The 23,478-nt window shown below is 43.4% G+C and overlaps 1 protein-coding gene across 1 annotated transcript in view; it reads left to right on the top strand.

The window, feature by feature from the left end:
* LOC124545202 (protein takeout-like) overlaps positions 1–23,478 on the top strand; it is a 70,333-nt gene that overhangs the window by 26,668 nt on the left and 20,187 nt on the right. Inside the window, exons 2-3 of the mRNA XM_047124069.1 lie at positions 6,110–6,202; positions 20,806–20,953. Coding sequence (XP_046980025.1) covers positions 6,110–6,202; positions 20,806–20,953 — 241 coding nt within the window. The remainder of the gene's footprint in view (positions 1–6,109; positions 6,203–20,805; positions 20,954–23,478) is intronic.

The raw sequence follows: 23,478 nt of genomic DNA, 5'->3' as shown, positions 1-23,478 counted from the left end.
GTGACAAGTGCAGCCAATTCGGTCAGGGAGACTGTACCACCTGGAGGGAGATAGACACTGCAGACGGTTATGTCCTGGGTAGTCCTTACGTGTACAGCCACAGCATCCAATGATGTTTGAAGGGGCACAGGACCACTATATACAGAGGTAAGGACATACACGCAGGCTCCACCTGACACACAATTGTAAGTGCTACAGTTGCAGTAATAACCCCTGTATCCACGAAGGACAGGGGTCCGCATTGCCGGGAACCAGGTTTCCTGGAGGGCAATGCAGAAAGCAGGTGTCAGGCTTAGAAGCTGTCGTAGCTCAGGGAGATGCCTAAAATATCCGCCACAATACCACTGGAGGATCGTACAAAGCGTGTCCTGTAAGGGCATGAAGGTACTGAAAAAGCAAATTACTTCACAGAGTAACATGCTGCCACCGACTGAGTGACTGACGTCGCAACTGCCATCGTTTCTGAGACGGCGAGATCGAGGTCATCTGGGGACGCAAAGAGCTCGACCTCATCCTCAGAGGCTGAGCTGACAGGAAGCGTTGGCGCGGGAACCACTGGGTCCTTAGGCTTCTTAGAGAGCTTCCTCTTCTCTCTCTTGTCTTTGGGAGGAGGGTTCGAATGCTGGGAGGGCTTTCCAGATGCATTGTCAGGAACAGAGGAAGAGCGTGAAGCCCTTCGACCAGCAGCTGGTGGCTTCCTCAGTAACTGGCTAGCGTCTAGCGAGACACTGGTAAAATACTTGGAAGGGACTCCCCCAAGGGACCCCTTCCGAACGAATGAGGCCGGAGGAGGCTGTTGCCTCTCCGGATGAGCAGCCGGAGGAGGCTGTTGCCTCTCCAGCTGAGGAGCCGGAGGAGGCTGTTGCCTCTCCAGCTGAGCCGGAAGAGGCTCTCGCCTCTCCGACTGAGCAGCCAGAGGAGGCTGGTGCCTCTCCGGCTGAGAGGTGGGGATGGATGTCCCCAGTTGTTCGGGGTCAACTGCCCCCAAACCGGGTGGTTTGAGGGCAGTGGCCCCTACCAGCGGTGGGGCAGGCGTAACTTTACTGTTCTGTGGGCCAACTGAGAAGGGAGTCTTTGCAGGAACCGGTGGCGGCAGAGTTGCAGCAGCATAACTCCTCAACATAGATGTGGGGGTGAGCCGGTCTAGCTTCTTCCTTGCCTCTTGGTAAGTTAAACGGTCCAGGGTCTTAATTTCTTGTATCTTCCGCTCTCTTTGGTAGACTGCACAGTCTGGCGAGCAGGGAGAATGATGCTCCCCACAGTTAACGTAGGTGGGAGGCGGAGCACATGGAGCATTAGGATGTGAAGGTCGTCCACAATCACGACACGTGGGGCTGGCAGTGCATCTGGAGGACATATGTCCGAACTTCCAGCACTGGAAGCATCGCATAGGGGGTGGGACATAGGGCTTGACATCGCACCGGTAGATCATGACCTTGACCTTCTCAGGCAAGCAGTCACCCTCAAAGGCCAGGATGAAGGCACCAGTAACGACCCTATTATCCTTGGGTCCCCTAAAGACACGACGGACAAAGTGCACACCTCGTCGTGCCAGGTTCTCCCGTAGCTCGTCATCAGACTGTAGCAGAAGATCTTTATGAAAAATAATCCCCTGGACCAAATTTAAGGACTTATGGGGAGTGACATGAACGGGGATGTCACCGAGCTTCTCACAGGCGAGTAACGCTCGTGACTGTGCAGATGGAACTGCTTGTATCAAAATAGCTCCGCTCCTCATTTTGGAAACAGATGCCACTTCCCCAAACTTATCTTCAAGATGGTGAACAAAGAAGAGAGGCTTAGTCCCCAAAAACGAATCCCCATCGGTTCTGCTGCACACAAGGTATCGCGGTGAATACGGCTCCTGTCTGTCCGCAGCCCTACGTTTCTCCCATGGCGTGGCTAGGGAAGGGAACGACTTGGGGTTATACGTCACAGCATTAAATTCTGTCTTACCGCGCTTAGAGACGTTGGCGGTCGTGCGACCACCGGATTGAGACTTCACCCGCTTCATTGCGGGGCATCCGCCCCAATGCCACCCACTCCGACCAGGGGCTCTCCCCACGGGCGCCACCCAGCCACAGCAAAGGCCACCTGGCAGGATGGCCGTTGCCGGGAGTCCTGATGCCCCAGAGAGACGAGCATCGACCCCTTGGCTTACGTGGGGTGTTAGCTCAGGCATCGGCAGTACGATCCCTGTGTTGTCAGGGGGCTACAACCCAGAGGGTACATGACGACCCCACCACAAAGGGGCTGGCTACCGTGCTGGATTTTGGGTGCCATGGGTAGTCCATAGTGGTGATCGTGGGTGCAGATGGTGACGCACTAAGGGCGTTACGTACACAATCCATCAGGTGTGTATGCCCAAAATGACGGATGGAGGGTGCAGTGACGACGCCAAGGCCTTAGGGCACAGAGGACTGATGGTGCACCACGTAAGGTGTCCTTCCCCAAAAGGCTCGTACTTCTGGGGAATTTGGAAAAATGGAGGTCAAACCCTAATGGGGACCATCACATTAAGGCCGAAACGTTTGAGACTCCTTTTAGTCGCCTCTTACGACGGGCAGGAATACTGCGGGCCTATTCTAACCCCCGAACCCGCAGGGGGGGAGCACGCCCTGTGCGAGCCGAAACGTCACGGTGTGACAACCCCGTTTCCCAGACACCGATCATTCTGACCCGTTCGAACTCGCCCACATGCCGATATGGCTCCCTTTGCCGTCGACGTCACTGTGTTGTTTCCACCTTGTGTGACAGTTCTGCACCGACTACACTAGGCGCAACACCGAACCTGTCGGACCGACACGAGAGGGCTCTGCTCGGCCTACGTGTACCCTATCTCGCACCAAAACGTATCACGCATTGCTTGCACACCTGTCGCCACTTCCACCAAGTGTGACGCTATTCGGGTAATTCCTTCTCCATGTTGCACTTTTCACAAACGGCAGTGTATATTAAAAGAAACGAATGTGGGTAACATGACTAAAACTGCTATCATACATTAAGGAGGAAACCTATGACATGACACACATTTATTTACTTACCACCATCTAACTCGCGTTGACCCACAGAATCACTTTATCTCACAGACCTTAATACAACAGATAAGGGTCGAAAGGTGCTTCACATGCTATTAAAATAGAAGTAAAACCACAGAAAAGCTAAAGGAAAGGCACGGAGAAATGTGACTGGCTCACCACTTACAAAAAAACACGAGTGACCCAGTCACCGTATTAACACATTAAAAACGCCTCCCTAAAATTTTCGAAAGTACGTTGGACAAATCACAGAACCTTAAAACTCTCCCCACATTCGTTTTAGCGTTACTGACGATAGAGGTCAGATCTGTACACACAGTAATCTGTACGCCATAAACACCACACGTAGGAGGGTCCTCTCGCCGGAATGGGAACCAATGGGTCATAGAACTGTGGCCTCAGCAAGGATGAGTGAGGAAGAACTCGTCCCATCGACGTAGATGAAAGGAAATACGTCACGGCCGCGTTGTATGCTTTACTAGACGGAGCTTATTACGTGTCACTTCCAGCCATTCATCATCTCATCGACGCAAGACCCTTCATCTCCCTGGCACCTAGCAGAAAGACATCTCCTTCCCCTGCCGTTGTAGTTGGAGGAGGGCATCCTGGATATTCTGGAGCACTTTATCTGGAGGGTACAAGCGTTGTAGAGTGAGAAGGACACTCAGAGAACCGGAAAAGGCAATGAATTAAGGACTCGAATTCCGTCTCATCCCTACAGCCCACTCCTCTAATCTTCGCACTGTAAGTTGCAACTGACGAGTCATTGTTGCAACACTGGAGGGGGACTAGAACACAGCAAAATCCTCCACAAACAAGGACCACTGTACAGGGGTCCTTACCGTACATGTGATCCGATTTATGGCTATGCCGCAAAATCGTGTAGTTTCATAATTTTGGATCGAAGGCAGTAAAGTCTTGAGGCAATCAGACCTTCAGGACACGGTCAAGGAAAACAACAGAGTCCCCCTGTTTCAACCATCTGTATAGATGGCTGTAAATGTGTGGTGCACAGTTAAAATTTCCTTAAGTAATGTATTCAAAAGATATGTAGAAGGGAAATGTCTCCTGCGCTGCACTAAATCTAAAATGATGCTGGTTACCTGCAGTAACCAGAGTGGCAGACAGTTGAAACACTGGATTTGGGGTTGTATTTGCTCCACACCAAGTGACTCCTGCGTACATTTCGCACGCGTCCCAAATGGCCTCGTTGCCAGTGGACGATTCGTAAAGAGACGTTCCATAGCTGGACGAACAACAGTATGGAATGTTGGGGAAGTGGGAGTAGCGAGGATCTGACACGCCTGACGGACGTGAGGAGCTGCCGCCGAATGGTAAGTGGTGGTTCCCCAGCCTCAGCACAGATGCTGGGTACACTGCTGGTCCTATAAGCACCTGCGTTCAGTCTAACCCCCTCATGGTGGATAGCATCAATAATAGTCTGATAAGAAGGCCTCGCTGACCCATATAATGCGCATCTCTAGCCGTGAACGCACAGAAGCGTAAGAAGCGTAATAAAACTGGAGTAGACGCACCCTGTCTGCTCCCCAAGACGTGTGGTTAATGCACCTTACAGTATTTAGCGCCTTCTGGGTTCTGGCTTTCACGTCACTCAGGTGTGATAACCGCGATAGTTTGGTGTCAAAAATGAGGTCCAGAAACCTTACTGATCTTTAAAATGAAGAATGGTATCCCTCGAATGGAAGTCAGATAAATTAAAAATTCGAGAAGAACGATTAAAATCAACACAAACACCCTTATCTGCAGAAAACTGAAAACCCGTCTTTGCAGCCCACTCCTCTAATCTTTGCACTGTAAGTTGCAACTGACAAGTCATTGTTGCAACACTGGAGGGGGAATAGAACACAGAAAAATCGTCCACAAACAAGGAGCACTGTACAGGGGTCCTTACCGTACGCGTGATACTGTTTATGGCTATGCAAAGAGGGTAAGACTTGGAACAGTACCCTGAAGAACAATGGTCTCCTGCTCGAAATGATCCGACAGAACGTCACCAACTCGAGACCTAAAAAGCCGCTTAATCAGGACAGACCACATCGAGCTGCACGAGAATATTCTGTCTCCAAGTAGAATCGTATGACTTATTGATATCGAAAAAGAAGCCGATTCAGTGATGTTTACGTAGTAAAGGCTGGTGGATAGCCGCCTCTACCAGTGTCAGGTTGTCGACACTGGTCTGAAATCTCCAGAATCCATACTAGAGCGGTTAAGGAGATGCCTTGTACCTAACAGCCAGATGAGACGTCGGTTAACCATTCGCTCCAGGGTCTTTCCTATACAACTCGTAAAGGCGATGCTCCGGTAACTACGGGGTCATGTGCGGTTCTTTTCTGGTTTGAGGAGAGGTATCTTCACCTCATCCTTTCTTTTAGATGTGGCTTTTAACCCCATCATGTAGTTGAAGATCCTTCTGGTCAGTCTGCGTTCATCCATCCTTAGTAGGTGTCCGTAAAATTTCAACCTCCGCCTCGTCATTGTGTTGGCGGTCTTCTCAGTGTACTTCCAGAGTTCTTCGTTTTTCCTCTTGTTCCATGTCCCATTCAGCAGTTTGTGCGGTCTAAATATTTTCCTCTAATTCTGTCTTTCTTCCTTTTCGAGTTCTTGAAGCTTCCATTTTCATTTAAAATAAGGCACTCCAGAGTGTACAGGTCTTACTACCGAGTTATAGCACAAAAAGTTTATTAAGTAACTATTTTTTCAGGGTGACAAGACGTCATGAATAACTAACTTTTTAATACGTTCTATACAGTAAGCCCATCGACTATTTACGGCTATGTTTTTATGGCTCCCTCTTTTTAGTAACAATCGCGTTTAAATTTTCTGATCTATTTGCGAAATATTGTGAGTGTTTCGAGTTAAGGCTGCGGTTTCTTTGCCGAATCTGCCCTTTTAATAGCTGATTCCGCAAATAGGTCCAAAGAAATGTAACCCTTCTTGCAGTGACAGACAATCAGCAATACAATAGCTTTGTGTAGATGTATTTAAGGTGTAATTTCCTATGTTGCAGTGCTTTACACAACTCTGCTGACTCTGTTACGTTGTTTTTCCAGCCGCCGAGTTCGCCGTGTGCAAGAGGAATGCCCCTGACATGGGGAAATGTCTCACGGCTGCGTTGCAGGACGTGATCAAGCATCTGCCGCCAGGTACCGTAGCTACTCATACCTCTCTGTGTGTATGGTGGGGAGCGTCCTCAAAGTCTGAGTGGGATGCGTACTCAGGCGAGACGTGTTGGGAGGGAGTGGGGTGAGCCTTCTTTCCAACCTCAGGAGCAACTTCACCCATTCCTCTTCTCACTCTTGCCCTCCACCTGTTTTGCCGATCTATTTGATCACGAGACACAAATCACGTCCTGCTATCAGACGCTTTCTAACAACAGGATGTTAATACATTTTTGCACGCTTTGCTTCAGCATTATGAAGTTTTGTAAACGTAGCACCATGTTGGTGTAGGCATTCTTCTCTTTCTGCCGGCATCTTTGCCATTTTGTTTCAGTTTCTGCAGTTTACTTCGCTAATAAAATTTTATACGAGTGTTCTGGGAAAGCCTTTTGACTTTTACCAGAATCATTCCATTTAAAAAATTTTATAGGAAGCCGTCGTGTCGCATTAAGTGTCCAATTAATTTAATTTTCTTCTCTTTATAATGTTAATCAATGTTATTTTATCTTTAAATACTTTTAGTATTTGTCCAATGGATTTTGTTTCAGGCTAGGTTGTTTTTGCTGCTCTTCTCCACTTCCACATCTCTAGCGCTTTTTTATTTTCGTGTTTCCTCAGTATCCACCTTTCAAAAGCATAAATTAAAATGCTCCAAATAAATGTCTCTCTGAATTATTTTCTTATTTCTATATTGACGAGATTGTTTGTTGAAAATTTATTTTATGTTTCTAGCTTTATTTCGGTATTATGCTTAGTATTTTAATATCCATTATACTTCTTCGTCATGCTTATCGTACTTTCTCAGCACCAAAGTTCGTTTACTTGCACTAGTATTGTATTTCCTGTCTTAATGTTTCTCTTTATTTGTGTTCTGTATTCATCTGTCACCATTATTTTAGTCTTTTTTCTTGTTATTCTTAGACGGCAGTTGCCCAAAAACACCGTTCGTTAAAAATGAAGTTGTTTACTCTCCTTTACTCTCACCAACGATATATCTCTCCATGAAATATGTGCCAGTTTCCTTAGTCATGACTTTAAACTATATTTTTGTTTTGTTTCAGCAGTCATTTGGCTGCTTTGGTGCGGTTCTTCGTGACTCGTGCCAACCATCTGATAGTAGCACTTGTACCCGACGTCCCCGGTTATTTCTTTGACAAATTACAATCTCTCTCTTCCCCTACAATTTTTGCCATCTACCAGGACACTTTGATTCATGAAATTCACATGTCCAATCATTCTACCCTTTCTTCTAGTCACTCTTTACCACACCTCCTTTGGCAAAGAACCTCATAGTTTACTATCTTGATAAAAACTTATTACAGGTTGACAATGTCATTTCAACGAACGAAATTCCTCTAAGTCGTGTATAATTCCGCAATTCACTGCGTGCTTAACTTTTTGAGAAATGTTTTGACCTAGCTTTATACAAGCATTTGCTGCTGAGGCTAAAGGGGTTTGCTGTGATAATGTGTCCCAGTAGTGGGATGTCAAACAAAGCTCAAGCACGATCGTAGATAAATGGAGCCCCAGTGTTGGATGGTTCAAGGCGACCACCAAAGCTTTCTAGAATGCAAAATTGCCGATGACAGCTGCACATCCCTTCAGAATTAATTACAATGGTATAATTCAAATAATAGACAGTAAATTAAATTGCCTGTAAACTTTTTGTTTAGTGATGTAAGTTGGTTTGGTCATGGCATAAGATTTTGTGATTAAAAGGAATGCTAGAAAATATAATAGCACAACATAACACTTTTCTTGCTGTTGCTTATGTTCTTTTGTTTTTCATATGTGTTTCCACATTGTGTCTCAAATATACCAACATTAGTAGCTGAATTCCCGTGTTCTGGTACCAGTCAATTAACACGACAGAAGTGACCAATCTATAGCTAGCTCTAGGTCAAGCTGAAGCGGCACTGTGCACTTAACAGCGATAGAAGAAGATAAGTAGAAACTGTAATGTTTGTATTTCTCATTAAACAAATGTAAATACTGTATTCATAGCTGTTAAATGATGACACCAAGTTAACGTGTAAGTCCTGTTTCACTGCCCAAAGCCATTCAATAAGCGTATCGTCAAAATATTTGTTAGGTAGAGCCCTTTGGATAAAGTCATTTCACAATGAGTGAAAACAGACACAAACACTACAAGAAACACTCATGAAAATATTTCTTTGCTGCTGAAGCCACTGTAACAAATTCTGCAGTTGACTGTAGCGTCTTTTGTGGGGCTAGCTTGGATTTAGATGTTGTTTGGGATAGCAGAGGTGTTCATTCAGAAGAACTGAGGTGAACCTGAAGCGGTCGGAACTGAAAGACATTTGTGGAGCGGTTATCGAAAGCTCTCTCAGGCAAAGAGAAAAGTTTCGGAAACGAAAAAATCAGGGAACATTCAGAACAAAGAGGCGCTGTTGAAGCAGGCAGAGGGGCAGCCTGGCCACGGGGAAAACTGTAGTTGTGAAAGGGGAAGTCGCTCTGTAGGCAGTCAGAACGGACGAGACTCGGCAGCTTCGTATCGGGCGGCCTGCGACAAAAAGCACCCAGCGAAGACTGGCGAGCACCCAGCAACAATTTGCTCCTAGCATTATTTTCTGATATGCAAAACGCAACCGTTCCTGCGACAGTGCCAAAAGTGATCTGCAGGTCATTTCTGCCATTGATTAATACATCGCTAAAACCATTATATGGTTGATGAGGGACAGAAATTCGGTAGTAGGATAAGGAATAGAAGGATAAATATTAGGAAATTGTGGGCTGATGGAAAGGAATGAAAGAGGAAGCCATCTGGTATGCACAGAACATAATTTAATCGTAACTGGTACTTGGTTTAAGAATCATTAAATAAGGTTGTGTAAGTGTAAATGACCTGGGAACGCTCGAAGGTTTCAGACTGGTTACCGATATATGATGGTAAGTCAGGGATTTCGAAAGTAGATTTTAAACTATAAGGCATTTTCAGGGGCTAATATGGACTCTGACGATAATGTATTGGTTATGAACTGCAGATTACAGATGAAGAAATTACAAAGAGATAGGAAATGAAGGACGTGGACCTGGATAAATTGAAGGAACCAGAGATTGAGAGGGAACACATTGAACTGAAACAAGGCAAAGAAATACAACATAAAACTGATGGGTAAGTTTGAAAGACGAAGTAAAGAAGGCATCAGAAGATCAAACAGATAAAAAGAAAAGGCCTAGTAAAAGTCTCTGGATAACTTAAGAGATACTAAATTTAATTGACGAAAACCTTTGTAGCTTGCGCAACCACAGTGTAAGTTGTGTATCTTGAAGTTTTCCCGGCGTATTGATTGGTCCATCATATTTCGGGCTTGCAGCCGGATCACGTTGACATCTTGGCACGATATTTCGGCTAACAAACATGCAGCCATCTTCAGGTGAGTACTCACCTGACGATGGCTGCATGTTTGTTAGCCGAAATATCGTGCCAAGATGTCAACGTGATCCGGCTGCAAGCCCGAAATATGACAGTCTAAGTTACTTGGATTGCTAGCTCATCCTTCAGATCATGGATTACGTCTGCTTGTTATGGTTTTATTTTTATTTTAGATTTTAATGGGAATCCTTACACTGCAGTCTATTTTTCTTGATATACTGCTATTATGGTGGCAAAAGATTTTAGCCGGTGGACTGTCACTTGAGTACCATATGACAGTGGGTGTTCACTTCTAAACGTTTACGTTCAGTGAGTGTCTCTTACATCTCCTTTTTATCCATTGTGACATTACTCATAATTCCTTTTCATTGTTTTTAATGTTCTCCATAAGTTCTACGGAAACGTTCACGACAATATCTTATTACTTAGGGCAGAGCCTTTTGTCCGGATAATCTATTTAGTCGAGTCAAATTGCAGATATACCTTGCAAAAGAGAGTTTATTTTTTCAACTCGTTCATATGGTTGGAAAGATTAGAAAACCGAGTTTTGCCAACAAAATTTCGCTTGGGAAAACTTTCTGCAGTCAAAAAACTTGGAAAATTTCGGCCTTTTTTCAGTTTTTTTTCAAAATATCTCAGTTTCATTTGCTCCTATCGCTTTAACGTCTATTTTCTTTTTTAAAGAGCACAAAATTTTCTACAAATTTGATTCTTGCCATTTTCTTCTACTCCCAATATCTAAGGCGCTACAGCGCCTAAAAAAATACCAATTTTTCAAATTTTGAGCATAGTGGCAAGATATTTTATTTTTGAACACTATTTTTTTCTATTTCTGTTTGTGTAGTATAAATACATTATACATCATGTTATATGTTGGAATTTACCACCTCACTTTCAGGTATTCAATTTCTGTGCATGCAACATGAGGATTGCTGGGCACCCGACTATTGCGATTCTTACATCACTGCCTCAAGTTCACTATGGGGCACCTCTGCCCTGGTATTTGTAAAACTATAAATATAAAAATACATCATTAAAACACACACACACACACACACACACACACACACACACACACACACACACACACACTTACACAAACACACACAAAATAATTTGTCTCAGGAAACTGAACTATTATTAGCTGCAATAGGCAACCTAATTAGGTAGGTAATTATTCTTGTGTATAAAAGCCACGCAGTTGACATTAAAAATAAGTAGATTTATTACAATTAAAATGCATTGTCAGTTACTAAAAAACGTTGGCAGTTCTGGGTGTGCAATACTTGTAATATCTACTTTTAGCGCACTTGAGACAGATATGAGCATCACTTCCAACGTTTTGATGGGTCAGGATCCTCAGTGTCACCTGAAATGCCTTGAGTTACGGATTCAGGGTCTGTACATAGAGTTGATCCCAGATTGACCTCTTCTTTAAACAGCGAGTCAGCCTCAGCAAGTTCGTTGATTTCGTCAGCGGTTTCCTCAACATCCTCCATAACATCTTCTTCACTGTCTTCATATAAAAATTTTGGCACGTTTTCACAGTTGACCCCAATACATTTCTTAAAAATTGAAGAACATTTCAAATTCGCTTTTCTGCAGGAGCACGCTCCACCACAGTTCAGCTTGCATGAGCATGAAACAATGTGAAGAAGTGCTTCAGGTGCTGGATCTTGGCTCATTATAACGGGTATTGGACCGTGGTCACTGTGATTCCAGCCCCATTTCTCAGGAGGTTTCCAGTTTCCCATACAACTTTGGACTTGTTGGTAAGTCCGCAATGAATGATGTGCAGCATCTTGTGTAGGTGGCAACCGTGCAAGATTCAGTTTGCTTTTTGTGGCAGACTTGGCGAATAGCTGGTACCGAAAATGGTCTAGTGTGTGGGAACTGCTGACACCTCCACTATACAATGCGACAGTAACCTGTTCTCATGATGTTATTATTTCTACACGGCTAACATGTGGTTTATTGAACGTGCAAAGGGCTGAGGTTAGACGTTCATTTTTCGCAACAATATTGCAGCACTTAATTTTTCCTTGACCAAAAAAAGCAGATGTTGTATCACATCCGCTAAAGGCGTAAGTGAACAGAATATATTCACTGTCAAACTTGTAAGCTGCAGTGGAAAACCACTTGTCTTCCGCATTTCTTCTTCCTGGCTTTAAGAAAAATGCGTTTTCAATGCCTTGCCCCAAACCGGTCATGAGCACAAGCGGGTCAACATCTTCTCCTACAATGACAACACTTCCAAAATCTTTGGTTCTTGAACTGGCAGATGTTACAATCATAACGTCAGCATCTTCTTGTGCCTGGAGCAATTCAGTGCTACACTCCAGAAATTCCTTTTCAAGAGGTGTGATCAAACGCATCTTGTTTCGTTCGTTGTACAAGAATTTGTCCTGAGGGACTTGGTTCACCATCTCTGATTCAACCACAACGGCAACCGAAGAATCCTCTCAGCCCTCTTTGTGCTACATTTGTCTCCCTCACCTGGATACCCATCAAATACAATAGCAAATTGAGATCCAAAATGACGTTGCAGGTAAGAAACATAGCTTTGGGCTATTGACTTGAAGCAAACATTTCGAGTCCAAGTCACTTTGTGGATAAGGTACCCTCCATCAATGACAAAACATTTGCTCGGTCCACCTGACTTCACATCTTCCACTGGAACGAAGGTCAAAGAATAAATACGCTTTTGTCCGCTAAAGAACAATTCCTACATACTTTTTCTTATAACTGATCATTAACGTCAATCAACTGTAGAAAATGTACGGCACCTGCATGCAAGCGTATTACATATTGTAACACAAATAAACTTCACGCAATCCGACGTGAATGTGTTCGTAGTTACTGAATATGATGCTGTTTGTCCTGGCCCTGCAGCAGAGTGAGATAGTAAATTCCAATGAATAACATGATGAGTAATATGTTTATACTACACAAATAGAAACTGAAATAACAGTGTTCAAAAATTAGGTAATTTGACCACTTTGCTCGAAATTTGAAAAAAAATGGTATTTTTTGACGTGCTGTAGCGCCTTAGATACTGGGAGTAGAAAAAAATGATAAGAATCAAATTTGTAGAGAATTTTATGCTCTTTAAAAACGAAACTAGACGTCAAAGCGATAGGAGCAAATAAAACTGAGATATTTTGAAAAAACTGAAAAAAGTCCGAAATTTTCGAAGATTTTTGACTGCAGAAAGTTTTCCCAAGAGAAATTTTGTTGGCAAAACTTCGTTTTCTAACCTTTCCAACAATATGAACGAGTTAAAAAAATAAAATCTTCTACCCCACCTTTTGCAAGGTACAGGCTTTTTTTCTGACAGTTTCACTGGACCTGGGTCTTCCCGTAATATGTTATGTATATCATGACTTGCCTCGAAGGAGTACATATTTCATTACGGTTTCACCTTAGGTTTGGGATTATTTATTTCGCTATGTGATTGTTTTCCACTTATATACAGATTTTCAGCTGAAGATGCAGCTGTAAATGCTGTGAAATCTGCAGTGCTTAAGAATAAAGGGACTTTACAGCTGATGCGGTTTTATTTGTCAGCATGATTAACGGACGAAAGGAGAAAATATAAAGATACAGCAAATGAAGCAGGCGAAATAGAATGCAGAACGTGCAAATTGGCTAAGCAGAAATGGCTAAAGGACAAATCTAAGATTATAGAAGCATGGATAACTTGTAAAAAGACAGATTCCACCTGTAAGCAAATCAGGGAGACCATTGGAGGAAACAGAAGAAGTTCACAAGCCGGTACCGAGAAAAGAAGGAAAAGCTGAAAGCTGGAAGGAGTATACTGAAGATCAATATTAACGAAACAAACTTGAGGACAATATTATAGAAAGAGAAGATGAAGTAGGTGAAGATGACACGGGAGATATGATGCTGCGAGAAGAACTGGACGGACCACTGAAAAAGTGGAAACAGAGCCCCTGGAGCAGATGAAATTCCCTCAAAATTGTTGACATCCTTGGGAGAGCCTTCAATGAGAAAATTATTCCACCTTGTATGCAAGATCTATGAGAAGGTAGACCGAGTGGGAAATGCAATAATTCTGATTCTGTAGAAGGAAGTTGTCGCAGATGTGAAAACTAACGAACCATCAGCTTAATAAGTAATGGTTGCAAGACTCTGACACGAATTATTTACAGAAGAATAGAGAAATTGCTAGAAGCCGACCTCAGAGCAGGTCACTTTTGGTTCTGGAGAAACGTAGGAATATGCGAGGCGAAGCAGACCCTGCGATTTATCCTGGAAGCAGGCAAACCTGCGTTTATGGCATATGTAGACTTAGAGAAAGCTTTTGACTATTTTTACTGGAATACACTCTTGGAAGTTTCTATGGCAATAGGGATAAAATAGAGGAGGATAAATGTTATTTACAACTTGTACAGAAACCAGTCTGCAGCTGTAAGAGTCGAAGATGGTAAAAGAGGAGCCGTAGTTGAGGAGGACGTTATATAGTCCATACATGGAACAAGCAGTGAAGAAAACTAAGAAGAAATTTGGAAAGCGAATTTAAGTTCAGATAGAAGAAATGAAATTTTTAAGGTCATAATTCAGTCACAGGCGGCAAAAGACTTGCAGTAGCAGCTGAATGGTGTTGATAGTGTCTTCAAAAGAGATAAGATGAACGTCATCAAAAGGAAAAGAAGGGTAACGGAATGTATTTGAATTAAACCAGCTTATACTGAGGGAAATAGATTAGAAAAAACAAACATTAAAAGTAGTAGACAGGTTTTCTTTCTTGGCTAACAAAGTGGCTGAGGACGGCCAACGTAGGGAGTATACAGGGAGATTGAGCTGCCCCTACCGATGTCGTTTTATGCAGCCCGCAGTTCTTTATCTGCCCTTCATAAACCACATCCGAGACTTTCTCAGTCGCTACGCACCCACTGTTATTCCTACAGAAGAAATGAACAGGGCCGTTTTGTAGGAAATTTAATGTAGTTAAATTTTGTACTCAGATACGTTTTTGTTGGAAGCCACGGTTTTCTAGTTATTCAAGAGAAAAGTACAAGAGTGAACTTCAAACGCACATACACCCCCACGCTTAGCCGCACCAGTCCGTATGTTGTATGTGGCGCTCCGTCCTACCACTGCACAAGCATTTCCGACTACACGAACTGTTCCCGATATTCGAACTTCTTTGGTCTCTATTGATCGGGTCATTACTCCACCAGCATAGTCGGCTGTTTTGCTAACATTATCAGTTTAAACGTGCCCATGGGGGTAATGAAAGGAAAAAGACATTTTTTAAATTTCACGCTAAATCTAATTACGTTGATAATTCGGTCCAAACTTAACCCTTACAAGCACAGTAGTTTCGTACTCAGATGGCCTGACGAATACAATAATGAAATAGTCCCTTTTATTTCATTAAAATGTATAAAATTATTAGGTAAAATCAACACAAAAATCAATTTTACAATTTTTAAGTGTTCGGCTAAGCTGGTGCCCTAAAAAGACTAGCCAATGAAGAGCAAAAACGGACGAATGTGGGAAGTAATTCATGCATCACAAATTATTGTACAGTGGTAGGAGAGAGTGTCATGCACAACATACTAGGAATCCTTTCCGCTGGAGGCAGTGTGTGGGAGTGGAGGAACCTTTGAAAGTAATTTTTGTACGTTTTTCTTGACTAATTCGAAAACTACGGCCTCTAGCGGAAACGTATCCTAGTACAAAATTGAATTGCATTAAAATTACTACAAAAAGGTCCTGTTCATTTTTTCTGTTGGACTAATACTTTCACATAGCTAGCGAGAAAACATGAAAATCCCGCGTGTGGTTTTTGAAAGCCAGATATAGAATTGCAGGTTGCATAAAACTACATCGGTAGGGGCACCCGAATGGCCCTCTATAAAGCGCAGACTGGCATTTGCGAGAAAAGTATTTCTGAAAAAGAGGAATGGTCAGTTTAGCAATGGTAGGTAGTGTGGTGGTAAAAATGGTAGTGGGAGACCAAGGCTTGAATGTAGTCAGCGGGATCAAAAGAGTATAGATTGCTCGAGCTACGGCCAAAGTAAGCTAGCATGCAGAACTGCATCAAATCAGTGTTGGGACTGAAGTCCAAAACAAGAATTTACCTGCCGTGGAACGAAAGTGCCTGCCATCTAACAGATTATTAATTTTATTTGCAAATCTTCTGTATATTATTCTGTTCAGAAACTCGCATGCATAAACTGATAATCTGACTGCTCCTTACTCATTGTAAGAAAATAGTTGTAGATAAGGGACAATCAAATGAAACGGAACACCGACTGCAATTATTTCTTACGCGTTAAGAAATACGCGTTGAGAGACACGCGTTCAGATATTTATTCTGCTCAGAGATGAGACTATCGAGTCCTGCTTCGAGGAACGATTTCGACGGCTGACGAATCCAAAATCTCACACCGTCTTGCACTTCCGCGTCAGACTGAAACCGGCATCCACGCATGTATTTCTTCAGGTCGCCAAAGATGTGAAAATGACACGGTGTAAGATCCAGGTTGTACAGAGGATAATGTAGTGTTTCCCAGCCAAATCGCTGATTGGTGTTATCGTGCGATTAGCGGTTATCGTGCAACAGAATGATTCCATCCGACAGCATTCCGACAGTCCGACGGCAAATTACACGGCCAACAGCGGAAACTTTCCACATCTCCCTCGCCAAAGAAATCTAGACCTGTTCACAAAAGTTCATGTAAGGTCACGGTGACCTTCTTCTTCGACAGCAGAGGCCCTCTGCTCGTCGAGTTTCTCGAGCTTGGAACCATAATCGATGAACAGCGCTATGAAAAGGCTCTGCAGAAATTGCGACGCACCATACAGTTAAGAGACCGAGGAATGCCGTCGGGCGGAATCGTCCTATTGCACGATAACGCCAGCCCCCACACTGCCAATCGGCTTCAGCGATTTGGTTGTGGAACACTGCAACATTCCCAATACACGCCGGATCCTCCGCCGTATGATTTTCACATCTTTGGCGACCTGAAGAAAGACATGCGTGCCGGCCGGTGTGGCCGCGCGGTTCTAGGCTCTTCAGTCTGAAACCGCGTGACCGCTACGGTCGCAGGTTCGAGTCATGCCTTGGGCATGGATGTGTGTGATGTCCTTAGGTTTAAGTAGTTCTACGTTCTAGGGGACTGATGACCTCAATGTTGTCCCATAGTGCTCAGAGCCATTTGAACCGACATGCGTGGACGTCGGTTTCGGGCGGACGAGCGAGTGCAGCGATGGGTGCAATTGAGGATCCGTCAGCGGCCGACCGCGATCCATGAAACAGGAACTTTATCGTCGCGTCTCTCAGCGGAATAAATGTCTTAACGCGTGTGCTGGAAATTTAGTTTTCATTTGACTACTCTTTACTGATCTGGCGTCTTCTCATGTCTTAAAGCAAACTCATTACAGAAGGGCAGTGCTGGTTTAACGAGGGAACTTCCCCTAAACGAAAATTCTGAGAAAACGCTGAATGTTTTCGGAGCTTTGGCTTCACTGTCAGACAGTAAACATATATAGCTTTCATGTGACATGGACCATGAATCATTGTGCAGTCCGCAGAGCAGTGGTTTCGAAACCGATTAGGGAAGAGGAGAGAGGGGGGGGCAAGAGTTCGCATAAATGAACACATTGCTGCCAGCGTTGAGTGTATCTTGAGTTGAAACATGTGCTGTGGTGTAAAATGAGAGTATTATGAACTAACAGTAACAGTTTTGAAATTAAAATCAACTTCTGGTCCAGAAAACCAAATTAATCCTTCTACATACTTTGAATTCCAAAGTTAATGTTTCATATGCTAACACTACTAAAATAAGTTTTCCCCCAATAGCATATTTTCGAACGCTTGTGGGTTTATATTCATACAAACCAGGAAATGAAAGAATATCCGTAATTATCTTAAAAAAAACTTTACTTGAAATACAAACGAAACCATAATTAAAATATGGGCAATCTGTATGAAAGTGCACGTCTGAGTATTGCTGGTCGCAGGTTCGAATCCTGCCTCGGGCATGGATGTGTGTGATGTCCTCAGGTTAGTTAGGTTTAAGTAGTTCTAAGTTCTAGGGGACTGATGACCCCAGAAGTTCAGTCCCATAGTGCTCAGGGCCATTTGAACGATTTTTTATTGCCTGTCGGCAACGGTCAATACTGTCTTGTTCTACCTAGTACATCATGGATCCTCCTCACCTGCTATCAACACGTTGATGAAGATCTGCTGCTCATTCCATTCCCACTCTTCCACGGCTGCTCTCCCTCAGATCATCCAGTGTATGGGGAGGATTCGTGTGACGACGCACTGCAAGTTTGAGCTGGTCTCAAGCAGCCTGAAACGGGCGCGCGCCGGAAGGTACCGCAGGGCATTCCATGCAGGTAATCCCGGTTTCCTAGAGAAAGATCTTCGGCAGGTGCCAGATACGCTCGTGCATTATCGTCTTGAAAGATGAGCCCAAGTGTTAACAATAGGAGGATCCTGTCCCAATACTGCACAGTCCCGGATATGATAAAACTTTTCCGAAATCCGTACGTGATGTCGGCCCAAACCACGACTGATCCAGCTCACCACTGAACACGTGGGACTGAAATCCCGCCTGGCCGGCTCTACACTTTCCGTGACAATCATACGGCGTCGTGAAATCCTGCACTCTTCGCTGAAGAGTGACTGACGCCATTGTTCCAGGTCCTAGTCAGTTGTTTGTGACCAGTTTCCTGGGAGAGTTGGGCCATTGTTGGTAGCAGACACTAGAGGCGAAGCAAATGGTTTTGAGGCGGTTGCGCACTCTTCTCAGTGTACCTAAGAGCCACAATTTGCAGTTAGCGGTTGGTGATGGCTACCGTAGACGACCACCGCATCGTTGAAATTTCGTGTCTCTCAATAGCGGTTCAATGTTCGAATGAGGCCACTGAGGCTTACGACAGCGCGGTACACAACTCGTAGCGCAGGCAGCCCTGGCCCTCTTAGCGGTAAGGTGGCAGCTGGTGCACGGTGGAAGCGGGACCTGTGTTTTAGATTAGATTAGATTAGTACTTGATCCATAGATCATGAATACGACACTTCGTAATGATGTGGAACGTGTCTGGTTAATAAAAGGTGTCTATACAAGATATTACGTTAGACAAAATATTACATGATACTCAATATTTTTAATTTTTTTAATTTTTTGTGAGGTTGGGAAATTACCCACTTACTATATCCAAAAATTCATCTAATGAGTAGGAGTTGCCATTAAGAAATTCTTTTAATTTCCTTTTAAATGCTATATGGCTCTCTGTCAGACTTTTGATGCTATTAGGTAAGTGACCAAAGACTTTTGTGGCAGCATAATTTACCCCCTTCTGAGCCAGATTTAACCTTGAGTGAACGCTGTGCACAAGCAGCATCGGCCCGCTGTCCTTTGGATACATAGCGCGCTCTTCTACACGGAACTGAACGTAACGGCTTTCTGTCCTCATATGAATATTGATAATAAATTTCCCATCATAAGCACAAACTACGCCACTCATGTGAATGTTGCAAAATAGTTTTGAGCGCTTTATGAATCGGTGTTCGAAACTGTGAACACTTTATGAGAGTGTTCTCTGGAAAAGGAAGGAAAATTATTGTTTACGTCCCGTCAATAACGAGGTCATTAGACTCTGAATGTTTCTCTGTAAGAGGAACTTCTGTCCAAACAGGGTGTACGTGTAAACTTTTGAATCATAGGAATGAACAGAAAATGATGCCTAAATATTTTCTATCATTTTTTATCGATTATTTGTACAAATTCACACTTGAGATGTTTCAGTAAGTGTTATTTATGTACAAAACAGCAGGTATTTCCTATTCATTCTTTTACACTTCATATTTTCCAACCAGTATCAAGTAAAATCTTCAGTTCCTCTTCTCTTTTTCTTGCTCCCTATCTTTCTGGTAATCCATTATGTTTCCTCAAGTTGTTTCTGTTCTTCTGTGCATGTCGTTCCTCATTTCTTATTTATTCTACCTTCAGAATTTTATGAAAACCATTGTGTCTCTTACTTTAGATTATTTGATGATTTTTTAGTCATTTCGTTACTTCTCTAATCCATGCAATCGTTGTCTGCTTTTCCAGAAATGCGAGAATATTTGTTTGTTAGCCGTTTGTCATTCATTCGGTACAGCTGCCTACAGACGGTTAACCTACCTTTCCTAATAATTCTGATATTTTCTGTATACTTTGCTAGATCTGCTGATTACTTATCATTTTTCAACCACTCGGAGTTTGTCTAGGCGCCATTACTTTTCTAAGAAGCCGTGTTTCAAGTATCTCTATGGCGTCCTAAGCATTCACACTGCTTTTCCATCGTTGTATAATGTTTTAGTTTCCGTTACTGTGTATGAACTTTTTATTGTAGACACGTTTAGCTAAGCCATATGGTCTTTTCCTTTTATTAGACTTTACATCTATTTCAAATTTTTCTGATCCACTCAGCTGCATAGTTTCTCCAATTCGCTCTATTTTTCTTATTTTTCCTTCTATGTATTTTGGTGCATTTTAATATTTGTGTTGGAATTTTTTTCAGGTGGAATTCCGAGTCCAATTCTACTGGCTGTTTCTTCCAGAAGTCTTATTTGAATAACTACTTCTATCAGATTTTCTGGAAGTATTGCAAATTCACACTTGTACCCATTATGTATGTTTAACACTGCAACAGCAATGAATAAAGTTTCTCAGAAACAGTATGACCAACCTCTTCTTGAGATGGTACAGACAACCAACAGAATTTGTGTCATATCTGAAGGCGAATCGATGGCGATCGAAACACTTTACAGTATAATAAAAATTGAACTATCACAAAAGGCCATTGGTTGCAGTTCTTTCTCAAAGCCTTTATTGCGAAATCATTTGCAAACGCCAGTCTGTTTACATTAATTCCATTTGATTTTCTTCCCAGAATTTTTGGTTAAATTTTGTAAATTTTTACCTCCAAATTCTAGATACATGTATTTTTTTTGTAAAAGCCAGTTTATCTATTAACAGTGTTTTATCATTTAACTATGCATAAATTTTATAAAATTCGCTTTAAGGTGGTAATGAATGTTAATATAAAATAATAATGGATATCCTGGATGTCGCTTTCAGAATTATAGATATTTCAAGTATGCGTAAGACTGTGAGAGGCGCCAATTCCCTGTTTATCATGTGATGGATGGTGTGTTTGTCGGCAGGCATCCCGTCGCTGGGCGTGGTCCCCCTCGACCCGCTGGACGTCCCGGAGATCGACATCAGGGACGGCACCAAAAACCTCAACCTGAGGATCACGTTCAGGAACGTGCGCGTCACCGGCCTCACCAATGCCGACATCAAATCCGTCACGTGAGTACCGCACCACGTACCCGCTCCTCGCTCCCTCCTGCTGGAAGGCTAGTGGCACGTGTGCGGAGAGCAAGTACGTGGTCGAAACAATTAGGTTAGTAAGTATTAATTACGAGCTAATATTGAAAAGTCGACGAATTCTCCGTGTAAAGACAAACACATTTTACGTACTAGGTTTGAAACTTTCCGTTCGACTCCGACGATCAGCCTTTTAGGATTAAGGAGAGACCAGTCCATGATTTCTAGACCCCAAGTACGATATGAAACGAGTCAACTTCATAATTATACACTCTTCAACAAAATTATAGGATCACTTTTTCGAAACCCCATAATTACCAAGCATTGCGACGCATAGATTTGAAATTAGACTCAACGTGCTTCCAACTTTTCTCTCTAATGTTACAAAAGGATGGTGCCCTTTCACGTCATTCTCGGGCTCGACAACGCTTGAAACAGTGAGGTATAAGACTTGCGAAAGAAAGGCCGGAGTTCAGAAGTACATGTGACGTGTAAGGTGGGTGACTGGTGTCACATTGGCACCAGACTTCACCAAAATTCTGGCCAGCGTCACAGTGGACGTGTCACACTATGGGAAGGTCGTCACAGTCCGTCTCACTCACATTTCACCCTTTGTTTTGACGTCTCTGCCACGGAGGTTAGAACCGCGACCCCTCGAGCAGAAACTCGCGGTTTTCTCAAGAGTGGCCGACGGAAACATTCCAGACGCACCGCCGCTCAGAATCGGCATGAAAAGGCTTCTTGGGGTGGCGTAAAGCGCGTCAATGAAGCCATCCCTGTCCCTGGGGTGTTGATTCCAACGTATTTCGCAGTCTAAAATGATAGATCCCAGTGTGATGAGCAGCTGGAAGACGTTCTTGACAATCTTTGACATTGTTGACTCCCTAGGGCGTTTCAACTCTTTTTCTAAGGACATTGTACCACTGCATCTGACCTGAACGTCATCTGACTGCTTTGCAGGGCACCGTGACCGCAGTTTTCCCTCTTGTGTACAGGTTGGAGTCGCTAGGGACCGTTCAAAACTATTCGGCGAAATCTGAACTTGATCCGTGCCAGGAAAGGATACTTATGCGTTTCATCCCACCTTTTTCCCGCCCTCGTTTGACGTGATCACGGGGAGTTGAACATCAAGATGTGCGTGTGAATAAAATGGCAGAATGAATCTCGAAGACCCCCCACATCGGCACCCACACACCTTAGTTACGTACGTTACAAAGGCACCTGCCCTGTCTGAAACTTGGACACACATTCTCCCTCTCTGCTGCTCTAGCTCCTGAAGGCAGGAAGACACTGCTTGAGGGATGTCAAAGGGGTCACCTATCGGACAAGCGCTAGAGCACTCATGAAGCTTAACGCGTGTCTGTTTCAGTCAGCCTCGACTGAGGCGCGTGGATGGTTGTTTTTGTTACTGGAACCTTGCACTCCACTCAGCCACAGTGTGATATGATGGCCTGCTGTTAGCGCAGACTTCCACCAATTCAGCAGGGATTGTTGTAGCTTTGTTCTCTTCAGACGGACGAAATCAGTTTCAGTGTGATGCACCGTTTAACCAGCGCGCTGCGCCATTTCGCTCTTCTAGCAACGCGCTATGGTACTGTGGCGCGGGGATTTCAATGTGTACCCGCAAGCAAACAAAAATTAATCAGGTAATTATTCTTTCAGGATAATAATTAAATGCTTTAAGTCCATCGCTTGTACTGTATATCCCTCTAAACTTCCAGCAAGTTTCTGTTGCGTCAGCATGTTTTATGTCATAATATGACGGGTCCGAGATTCATACTACGGGTTTAATCAACGGTTATTACTTGTGTGACACGACTATAGCCGTGGGCGACATGGTCACTGATGTTTACTGACAGATGGATAGCATCAGATCTCACGTAGCGGGAACAGCAACTGCCCTCCCTTTCAAAACAAACTTACTCTGTGTGAGTATAGGCTTACACATTGCAGGCTTGGAAGTCGTAAGAGAGAGAAAGAATGGCATGGTATTGTTTGCTGGGAGACGACTCTGGAGGATTGTTGAGTGACATAATCTGCGCACAACTGTGCCTTAATTCACCGTGTGTAGAAGTCGGGTATTAAGTATATTTGCAAAGTCTAGGTGACTTTAAAAGGTGTGTACATAATGTGGTGTCATGTGTGTATTGTTTGACAACAAGAGAAGGGAGAGGGTGTGTGGTGTGCGTACTGTAAGACCTTCAGTACACACACCGTCAGATTATTTGACTTGTCGCTCTAACGAAGTAGGCGAGTGTCAGCAATATGTCTCGTGGTCTTATCGTGGCGTGTTTATCTTCTGCCGTTAGGTCAGACGATAGAAATGCCACTTGCACGCTTAGAATAGCAGATTGACGGTGACCAACAGAACTTGATTAATTTTCACACACACTTATTAAAATAACAACAAGCATAAAAATTACTTAACTTGGTTCAGGATGCTATTTACAATTGACAATCTGAAGTTCCTTTGGTCTTGGTACGTTAATATTATACTCACATATCTC

This window comes from Schistocerca americana, chromosome 8, assembly GCF_021461395.2.
Source record: "Schistocerca americana isolate TAMUIC-IGC-003095 chromosome 8, iqSchAmer2.1, whole genome shotgun sequence".
Classification (NCBI taxonomy): Eukaryota; Metazoa; Arthropoda; class Insecta; order Orthoptera; family Acrididae; genus Schistocerca; species Schistocerca americana.
The sequence above is the reverse complement of the archived record's forward strand: the minus strand, read 5'-3'. Positions and strand labels throughout refer to the sequence as shown.